The sequence below is a fragment of the Microtus pennsylvanicus genome, chromosome 15 (genome assembly GCF_037038515.1).
Source record: "Microtus pennsylvanicus isolate mMicPen1 chromosome 15, mMicPen1.hap1, whole genome shotgun sequence".
Taxonomy (NCBI): domain Eukaryota; kingdom Metazoa; phylum Chordata; class Mammalia; order Rodentia; family Cricetidae; genus Microtus; species Microtus pennsylvanicus.
The window spans coordinates 35,277,331-35,288,311 of record NC_134593.1 but is presented as its reverse complement, the minus strand read 5'-3'; the positions used below and the strand labels follow the sequence as shown (position 1 = coordinate 35,288,311).

Here is a 10,981-nt window from a genome sequence, read left to right as displayed (position 1 = left end):
CCAAGCCTACCCTGTTGTCTCCAGGACCCTGCTTACTCCCGCTTTCGGCTCCGTGTTTATTCTGAGCTACTTTACACATCATCCAAGAGGGATTGAAGTACCAGGCCCTACCTGCCTTGAGCCCAGTACATTTATCCCACCCCTGTAGGAAAGATGGCCTGCTTCACAGTAAGAGTTCCCACTCCTACCTTTGGTCCTACATGTGATTAAGTTCTACACAAAGGCTTAGAATTTTAAACGGGGGATCTGAAGATACTATCCTAGTCGTCCACGGGGATGAAGTGGCTTATCCAGGACACACGAGAACAGGGCCCCTCCTTCGCTGGCTCTGGCTTAGCCAAACAACACAGTGCCAGTAAGCCTGCAATTCCCGTCACTTCTACAGCCAACCACTGGTGTGCCTAGCCTACTTTGGCCAACCCTTCCGCTCCCTTTCACATTTCACTGAACTGCTGGAACCCTGGTGCAATCATATTGACACTGTCACATGAAACCCTTGTTTATCAACATTTTATATGCTTTATTGAAAGGTGACAAGTACAACAGTTAAATACAGTGGTAACTGGAGAGAACATGCCCGGTAACCTACGCATCCAACTACTATACAGGTGATATGCGCAAACCCCTACTGGGAAATCCATTTCTCCAAGTAGTCAACCAGCTCGCCCAAGACGTCGGCGAGCAGGGATTCACTTCGTGAGATTCAGCAGCTAGATTTCGGACTACACCAAGTGACTAACTGTGCCAAATTCTTAACGTTTCGTCAGGTGTGGTTTTTGTCAGTTTTTAATGGAGGTCTCCCTCTCTCTCTACAAAGGATAATCCACACCTTCCAGACACCCAATGTAACATCTAAATTCCAATCTGTACAACCTAAACAGCAGTTACGGCTCTCTATTGTACAAATTCGTTACACTACATACACAAATATACAGTAAGCAAAAACAACCTTCATAATGAGATAGCCTAGGTCCCAGCTACCTGTCACCGTTTTTCTAATAGTTTTGTGTCTTCGATGTTTCAGAAAAGAGGGACAGTACTATTGTCTTAGAAACTTTGGTGACAGTTGTCGGTTTGTAAAATGACCGAACCCCTCCCCACCCATTGCAGTCTTGTTTCTGTCCTCTCTTTCGAGTTCCTCGAGGGGACGGAGAGAACAAAATCCAGGAGCAGCCCACCTTCCGAGCGTCATGCAGGCAAGCCCGAGAGCTCTTGGAAGCAGGGTGGGCGGCTGGGAAGGGTTGAAAAGGCACACAGCTCCTCAGCATCAATTAAACCATCCCTCAGACATCTGCCAAGTTGCACAGGGTACATCCATGCTCATTCTCTGATTAACCTTTAATTCACTCAACTAGCACATTTCTTCAAGCCAAAAGCATATGAGTGCTTAATACTGGGGAGAAAGCGAGAACGGCATGTGTGAGTCTCACGTCTCTTCCGTAGAGAGCGATGAAATGGGTGGCTGGAGGTGGGTTCTCACTAGCACATCTCTTCGGTCTGTTCAGTTCAGACAGCAGCAGCCAGTTCTGTAGGGGCATAGCGGGCTATGCGGTTGATCCTGAGCCCTGGGACGCTGGCTGCGCAGGGGGCTGTGTGGTCCCCTGTGGCTGCGTGGTGGCCGGAGGGGAGCCAGTCTGCAGCTGGGCCTGAAACTGGGCGAGCTGCTCCGGACTGGCCAGGGTCTTCAGCAGATTGTTCTCCTGCTCCAGCTGGGAGTTCTTCTCTATTAGTTCTTTGATCTGCTCCTTCAGAACCTCCACTTCCTCCCGAACTGCATACATCAGATGGCTTTTCACCAGATCCTAAACGGAAGGGGGAAGAAGAAAAGGTTCAGCTCACTGTGTCCTGGCCTTTGGCTTTCTGAAGGCCTTTCTTAGCTCTCCCTAGCACCAGAGAGCAATAAAGCACACTTGTGGAAATCTGCGCATAATCACAGCCGCACAAAACTTAAGTTTAATGTATAAGCGATCAAGCGTTCCAAAAGTCTCTAGACTTTTTTTTTTGCAGACATTAGCCAAAGATGCCTACAGTCCAGTTTCCAATACAAGATGGCAAAAGGCACCGGGGCTCCATTCCAGCCCTGCGTTTGCATCCAGGCCTGAGGCCCAGCGGCCGCTTCCCCGCCCCCAGGCCCTCCCAGCATAGGGAGGGCCTCCTCCCTCCCTCTCTCCCTCCCTCGGCACCGGCTGCAGCCAGTTCCTACAGAGCACGCTGCCGCATTTTCTTCCCTCCACCTCTACTCCCCCCCTCCAACCCCCCCCCCAGCGATTAAGCTGACATCACAGAAACCTGGGCAGACGTCGTAGCCAATGAGAGCCCGAGTTATTTATAGCTCTGAATTAAAGGTTCAGAGTTTGCCTAGCAACAGTGGGCAGAGAATCCCGTGAGAAGAGCCACAGGCGCTGCTCCAATAACAAAGAACGACCAAAGGCGGAAATAAAAAATAGGAGAAATCCAGGAGCAGGCCAAGAAAACAAAACTTTTCTCCCATTCGCCCACTGCAGGGGAGATTCTGGTATGCTTTAGGGACCCCATCCCCTGATCCCCTCGGCGGCGACTCCCCCCCCCCCCAGCTCCCCTGTAAAATCTCAGGGTGCCCAGTAAAGCCACATCGCTGAAGGTGTTCCCAGGGCGACCAAAGGAAGCTGAACTGCTGCCTCCTTAGCCCGGCGTTAAAAGAAATGGGTCCAGGGCAGGGACCCTGCTCAGAAACCTCAGGGCCCTTCTCCCTCCGGGGGATACGTGGCTGGTCTCCACATTGGCTGGAGCTAGCACTGGCATTCCTGACTGTATTCTGTTCGACAGCAACCAGCACCATCTGGATTTAGCTAAGGGATGCACTGGTCCTTCCAAGACATCTCGGGTTTTGTGCTGTGCCCACACTGAGTACAAGCAATTTTTAACCAATACATACCATAGCTTGCTCGATTTTGTTGTCGATAGCTACCACACTTGTACCAGAGCTGGAAGAGAGGATAAAAAAAAATCGGTAAATGGGATTGATCTTTTAACAATCCAGGATAAGGATAGATCTCCGAACTCAAACGAGTTTACTAGTATCATATGAGTATTCTCTAATGCTACAAAAATGCATCATACTCCAGAAAATACCAGCCACTATCGAATATCCAGGCATTTCCCTATTTTAGGGAGCCACAAAGGGCTAAATTACATAATGAGAGAAAGCCTGTTCTCGAGCCAGGTCTGAAAATAAGGATCTTCTGACCAGTTCAAAAAGCACCATCTATGTCACAGTAACCCTCGGCATGGACAAAGGAATTCGCACGACTATCCTGTACCTGCATTCCCGGCAAGTCAATTTACTCCGAGTCAATTTAAACCAACTATCCCATATGACATTTACCTATTGTCAAGTCTCACAGAAGCGTTTTCAGTTCCCAGCAAAGACGACAAGAAAGAAATTGAAAAATGTCTCAGTTGGTAAACTCCTAGATCCATCGCCACTGGTCTACACCATTGGGATTTCATGCAATTGCAGCCAAAAACACCCTCGTGGAAAAAAAAAGAGAGGGAGGGAGCACCGGCAGCCTGGTTGAAACTAGAGAAAGCCTCCTTGCTGTCTGCAGCCCGGGGCGTGAGAATGGCAGGGCAGCTCAGGCAAGAGGGAAGCGGCGGCGTGCACGGTGGCTGGCGGCTCGCAGCGACCCGACAGCCGGCTCCACTCCTCTAGAGGAGGCCGCCCGGCCCCAGCGCCACATATAGGCGGCGAGGCTCCGCGCCGATTGGTCGCGCCATAGGCCCGCCCAGCGCGCTCCCGGGCTGCGGTCCCTCCCGGTGCCCGTGGCGGGCGGCGCGGAGGGGGCGGAAAGGGGGGGTTGGGTGGGGTGGGCTCAGCCTCTGAGGGCCGCGTCAGGGTCCCCGAAAGCACCCCGTGCCCGCATGCTGCAAGCTTACGTCTAAAGGAGTCAGACCCCGTCTCCAGAGCAGCCGGTTCCCGCGGCGCTGAACCCTGCAAGCTTGCTATTTGCGAGCAGACCCGGCCGAGCTACTGGGCATGCTCAGTCCCCACTAAGGCTCGGGAACGCCAGCGTCTCGGTTTCAATTATTGGGTTCTTACAAGAAGCAGTAACGGGAGATTTTAGAGGCTGTGTTATGTACAAAGATAATAACCCTGTTGTAGGAATTCTTTCTTAATGCTAGGAATTCTTAATGCTAATGAATTAAAAAGAATATTACATTTGCCTTTTTAGTGGGAGATAGTTTCACATAAATTTTTATCAGTTACGTGTAGAAAACAATATTGCATTTTTCTTTGCGAGGCAAATAAAGTCAAAGGTATCCACAAGATGAAATACAGGGAACCTTCCCCAAATGTCTCCAGAGTAGCAAGCCTTAAAATTGCATCACCCTAACTGCACCAGTAATTACGCTTTCTTCCATTTATAGCTAGAAAAGTCAATCTACAGGTCCAATCCCGAACAGATCTATTTTCAGCTAGTCCCTAAGGCAAAGGGTTTTCGAAGTGAGATGGCAATTCCGCCAAGACTTAATCCTTAGTTTTCTTACAACAGAGGGATTGAAAGATTGTCAAGGACGTTTTCCAAAAAGCATACAATTCCTTATATGTAGCCTTTGCTCATTCCCAGTGTGTCTAGAACCAGTAGAAATTTAGAGAAAATCCGATGGTGGTTAAAAATAGTCCAGCAGTCAAAAGAGACGCTGCAGGCTCACCACGACTTTCCAGAGTCAAAGCGAGCTGGTTAACGCCACCAAATCATGGTCGTTAGATAAGGGTGTGAATTAGCTTAACCAGGGGCAAAAACATCTCCAATAATTTAAATATCTGTGAAGACACGTCCATGAAGACTATAATATACTGTAAGAAATAAGTTTGATTATTACATGTTATTTATATACCGTTTGCAGTATGTTTGAGAAAATTTTAACCTCTACAATACTGCCCTCTAATGGCAGAAAACTATAAAAACAAGAACTACTACCGACAGCTTGGAACCTCTCTAAATCATAGGCAAGTGTTGTATCCATCACAAGTCCTATAAAGTTTGATAGTGAAACGTAAATACACTACACTCACATGCAGCACGAATCCCTTTTCCCTCAAGGAGCATCCTTTCCTGAAACTTCCAGAGACTTAGACAACTGCTAAAGTTGGTCCAAGGCTGGACACCCAAGGCTGGACACCCAAGGCTGGACACCCAAGGCTGGACACCCAAGGCTGGACACCCAAGGCTGGACACCCAAGGCTGGACACCCAAGGCTGGACACCCAAGGCTGGCAGGGGGGTATTTGGTTTCAGAAACCATAAGGCACTTAAATATCAAATATATTGAATACGGCACAAGCAAACGGTCTCTTCTGTGTTAAAAACGGGTGTGGCCACAAGAGAATATTCCTTTTATTATGTTTCATATTATGCTAACTTTTTTATTCAGAAGCAAAGGCCATCTGTAGTTTATAATGTACATTCTTGGAAGGCACCGGTTTTCAGTAAAAGGAACTATTTAAGTGAAGCTGATTAATCACAGTAACCCATGAATGCCAAGCGGGATTGTTATTAGTTCTTTGTAGTTTCTGTCCTTGAAAAATTTGAAGAATTAAAACTATAACTCAATCTGTATACTTTTAAATATTTTAACAGAACACCAACTCCAGAGGAAAGGGTATTATAGAAAAACACCTTAAATGTAAAGGAGCTAAAAACAGACACCAAACCCTCTAAGGCCATATAAAGAAATGAAGTACAAATCCCCAGCTGGAATTGAAAAGGATCACACCATTTTATTTATTCATGTTGTTCGTGAACAGAAATAAAAGAGCTAAGTAGGATCTGTTTTCTATCGTTTTAGCTGAATAACTACCTGCTGTATTAGCCAAAAAAGCAGATATGAACAGTCAGCCTCTCTAATTCACATCCCCAAGGGGTGTTATGTTCCTCCAGCACTTTCCATTTTAAATAACTGACAAGAAACGTGTGGGAGGGGGGCTGGAGAGATGGCTCAGTGGTTAAGAGCACCGCCTGCTCTTCCGAAGGTCCTGAGTTCAATTCCCGGCAACCACATGGTGGCTCACAACCATCTGTAATGAGATCTGTGCCCTCTTCTGGCTTGCAGAGTACTGAGAATATTGTATACATAATAAATAAATAAATCTAAAAAAAAAAAGAAACGTGTGTGTGTGTGTGTGTGTGTGTGTGTGTGTGTGTGTGTGTGCTTCTGGAGAAACGAATGAATCAAGGAATATGAAGAAATCAGATCTTTATCTTTCTCCTACAGATGTCCCTTTATCTTTCTCCTACAGATGTCCCTCCTACAAGCATTCCCTTGACACTGGATATCTATGAGAGGAATATCTAACTTGAAAACGAAGGCAAAGGAAATAAGAGGAAATCTTCATGAGCTAAAACATTGGAGTGGAATGTCTGAGAATTTCCCCTAAAAATTTTTCCATCTTAACATGAAGAATGAAAATAGATCCATATAAAACCGGACTTGCTGAACATAGCAGACAATGAGGACTACTGAGAACTCAAGAACAATGGCAATGGGTTTTTGATCCTACTGCACGTACTGGCTTTGGGGGAGCCTAGGTAGTTTGGATGCTCACCTTACTAGACCTGGATGGAAGTGGGTGGTCCTTGAACTTCCCACACGTCAGGGAACCCTGATTGCTCTTCGGGCTGATGAGGGAGGGGGACTTGATGGGGGGAGGGGGGGGAAATGGGAGGCAGTGGCCGGGAGGCAGAAATCTTTAATAAATAAATTAATTAAAAAAATAGATCCATATCTATCACCATGCACAAGACTCAAGTCCAAATGGGTCAAAGACCTCAACGTAAAGCCAATCATACTGAACCTCATAGAAGAGAAAGTGGGAAATACACTTGAACACATGGACTACTTCCTAAATATAACCCCAGTAGCACAGACACTGAGAGAAACAATAAATGGGACCTCCTGAAACCGAGGAAGCTTCTGTAAAACAAAGGACAGGGTCAACAAGACAAAAACGACAGACTACAGAATGGGAACCGATCTTCACCAACCCCACATCAGAGGTCTGATCTATAAAATATACAAAGAACTTAAGAAATTGGTCCAGTAAAAAATGGAGTACAGACTAAACAGAGAACTCTCAACAGAGGAATCTAAAATGGCTGAAAGACACTTAAGGCTCAACATTCTTAGCCATCAGAGAAATGCAAATCAAAACAACTCTGAGATTCCATCTTACACCTGCAAGAATGTCCAAGATCAAAAACACTGATGACAACTTTTGCTGGAGAGGATGTAGGGTAAAGGGGACACTTCTGCATTGCTGGTGGGAGCGCAAGCTGGTACAGCCACTTTGGATATCACTATGGTGATTTCTCAGAAAATTAGGAAACAACCTTCCTCAAGACCCAGCAACACCACTTTTGGGTATATATCCAAAGGATGCTCAATCATATCACAAGTACATGTACTCAACTATGTTCATAACTGAAGAATGGATAAGGAAAATGTGGCACATTTACACAATGTAGTACTACACAGCAGAAAATAATGACATCTTGAAATTTGCAGGCAAATGGATGGAGCTAGAAATCATATTAAGGGGGGCTGGAGAGATGGCACAGAGGTTAAGAGCATTGCCTGCTCTTCCAAAGGTCCTGAGTTCAATTCCCAGCAACCACATGGTGGCTCATAACCATCTGTAATGAGGTCTGGTGCCCTCTTCTGGCCTGCAGGCATATACACAGACAGAATATTGTATAAATAATAAATAAATAAATAAATATTTCAAAAAAAAAATAAATCATATTAAGTAACCCAGACCCAAAAAGACAAATAGCACATGCACTCACTCATAAGTGGCTTTTAGACATAAATCAAAGCAAAACCAGCCTACAATTCAGAATCCCAGAGAACCTAGACAATAATGAGGACCCTAGGAGAGACATACATAGATCTAAACTACATGGGATGTAGAAAAAGACAAGATTTCCTGAGTATATTTGGAGCATGGGGACCATGGGAGAGAATAGAAGAGGGGAGAGAAGCAGAGAAAAATGTATAGCTCAATAAAATAAAGTTCTTCCATCTACCAGACAAGTATCTGTGAGTCTAGCCCATCTCTTGACCACCAGAGGCCCGCTGAGATTGTCCAGGGGAAATGCAACAGCTCTGCAGGAGAGACTCCCAAAGGCGTGGGCCACACGAGGCAGCCTCAGAGATCACCTCTAAGTATAGAAAAAGGCACGAACATTAAGCTTGCTACTGCAGTCTGCATGAGCCTTTTCACAGACTCCAGACCAGTGACCTCTGGCTGTTGGTATCAAACATGGGGAATGGTGAAGAGGAGCACAGGCAGACTCTGAGGGTCTACGGTGATCACACTTTAACCAACACTGACTGAAGCAAAGGTTCACCATCTAGGCTCCTTAGGACGCTATGGGGACTGCCAAGAAAGCAGGCAAGGTATGCATGCACCCTGTAACCTGACGAAACTGCTTTTGTCTAGGAACCCCTGAGCACCTCACTTTCCCAGGTTCCTAGAAACTGGAAGTAGAATGACAAGCCTAACAAAACCACAGACTTCATAGCCAAAGATGAGATAACCACACACACAGACAGGGCGGAGAGGGGAACAGGGGCAAAAATACTACTTGTCCACTAAAATAAAATCCTATCATGGCTATAACATGGATGGAATACAGAATTGAACACAGAGATTATCTTAAAGAGTTCAGGCAGTCAAAGACAACCACCTGGCCTCTTGTCTAAAGACGTTGATCTCACTGAAGAGGGCAGAACAGTGGTTACCAAGGCAACAGTGGTGGATGAAGAGGTGAATGAAGGGATGCTGGTCAAAAGATACATACTCTCAGAAAGAATAAGCCAAGAAACCTGTTGACTAGCATAGTAGCTTCAGTTACCGCGGATATACCGTACCCTTTAAACAAGAGTGGATGCTGAGTGTTCTTGTCACAAAACCGAGAGCGTGTGAAGCAATGCATTTGTAAGTGAACCACATTAAACTAGCTTACATTATTTCTAGGAATGTATGAAAACAATGTTAAATACCACTGCGCGCAATTTTGCCTGTCAATTTAAAGCAGTATTATTTCAAATAAATAGAAATACATTAAAAAGGGACAGAAACAATGAGTAATGCTTTAGTGACTTCCTGCACTCACTGCCAGAACAAGACATCGTGTCACCAAAAGACAGAAAAGCTGCTAATTCTACCTTCCCTGCTCACTGTCAGAACAAGACATAATGTCATCAGAAGACGATAAAGCTGCAAAATTCAACCTGCTCTTTTGGGTTAGAAGATAGGGCTGAAAAATCGAACCAAAGGAGGAAAGAATGAGAACCAGAGATGTAGAGAACGGATCTGCAGGGCCAACATGCAAACAGGATGCGTCCTGAGGATGCTGAGAAGGGAATGGCCGGAGAACCTGAACAGCACAAGTCTCCAGACAAACAACTAAATTCCCAAAATGGTAAAAAAACCAAAACCAAACAAATCAAAGTCCATCACAAAACACAAGACAGCTAGGGATGGAGCAGCAAGTCCCAACGCTCACAGAAAGGGCAGGTTGCAAACAGAAAGTGGTTATCAGGAAAAGTAGTGCTTACAGCTGCCAGAAGACCATGGGCCAAGGTCTTTACAGTTCTGAGAGAAACGGCTTCATTGTTTGGAGTTTTCACTGGGCCATATTATCTCTCTAGTAAAAAGCTAGAAAAACATTTTCTAGATACTTCTTTATACAATAAGACGGAGACCGAAATCGAGAAAAACGGTGGGCAGGGGCTGCCACAGCCAGAGCCATAGAGGTCAGAGCCTGGGACAGGGAATTGACAGGCCAGAAGATTGTGACCTCAGGAAAGGCTGCTTGGCCGGCCCACACAGCAGCTGCTTGGTGCCTGGGTGGGCTGGCGGTAGACGGAGGCTCCAGCAGAAAGAGGGTGAGAAGAGTCAGGTTCGCAGGGTGAGCAGATGTTGCTAGGTAGGTGTGTGCAGCTCCCAGAGAATCTACAAATGCAAAGTTAGTTCTAAACACCTCCCATCTGGATGACCATCATTTTAGAGATTAAAACTTACTGTTTTACCATTACATTTACTGAGGTGGTAGAAATACATGTAGTGTGTGAACAGCTTTAAAGAGCTAAGCTGCATCTATATTTATCTCAATTTGATCAAATAATGCTCAAAACAAAAAAAAAATCACAGAAATATGGAGGCAAAGTAGAAGGGAAAAAAACCTAAACATTTAAAAATAGCTGCACCAGAGAAACAGATATGGAGTGGGGGGGATGCTAAGTGTTTTGACACTCAGTTTATCATTCTTCAGTTATATGTATGAACTGCTTGGATTAAGAGAATCTTTTAAAAGTAAAAGGGAAGAATGCAAACACAGGTATCTGACTACCTGCAGGCATCTATGAGATCTACCTCAGACTGGAGAGAGCCATGGCCGAAGAGCAGAACAAGAGCAAGAAATCTTACAAGATTTGAGTGGTGAGGGCTATGAAAGCCTGAGCGGAAAAAATCCAAGTCTAGGGTAGTGAATGCCCAGAGGACACTGTCGAATTCTGGGGGAAGGTGTGTGTGTGTGTGTGTGTGTGTGTGTGTGTGTGTGCGCGCGCGCGCATGCATACGTGTCTGTCTCTGTGTGTTTCTGTGGTCTGTCTGTGTGTGTAAGGTGGCCGTTAGTCCCAGATCGAGCTGGGCTTTGTTCCTCTGGAAAAACTACTCTCCAACATCAGCACCCGATAAAAAATAGCAGATACACAAACAGGAAGACAGGACTCGCAATGCAAGAAACATCACCTAAATGACCACAGGTGACAAAGGCGATGGAACCCGTAGGCAAGGATATTATATTCGAGACTTAGCTATGCTATGTGTTCAAAGGGTAGGCGGAGGAATTAAAGACAGGAGCAGAAACACTATGGAAGACAACGGCGTTTGAGAAGATGCGCTAGATGGGACGACAGCGCAGATCTGATGGCAG

General features: G+C 45.7%; 1 protein-coding gene across 5 annotated transcripts in view; it reads right to left on the bottom strand.

Moving 5' to 3' along the window:
• Positions 1 to 496: 496 nt before the first annotated feature.
• Tsc22d1 (TSC22 domain family member 1) overlaps positions 497 to 10,981 on the bottom strand; it is a 99,728-nt gene continuing 89,243 nt past the window's right edge. For 3 of the 5 annotated variants that reach the window (XM_075949975.1, XM_075949978.1, XM_075949977.1), the window contains exons 3-4: positions 2,915 to 2,963; positions 497 to 1,802 (exon numbers count right to left, since the gene is read on the bottom strand). In XM_075949975.1, the coding sequence (XP_075806090.1) occupies positions 1,545 to 1,802; positions 2,915 to 2,963 (307 nt within the window). In that variant the 3' untranslated portion in view covers positions 497 to 1,544. Of the gene's footprint in view, positions 1,803 to 2,914; positions 2,964 to 3,364; positions 3,706 to 3,915; positions 3,988 to 10,981 lie in introns of those variants that run through there. The other 2 variants (XM_075949980.1, XM_075949979.1) reach the window with 2 other exon arrangements.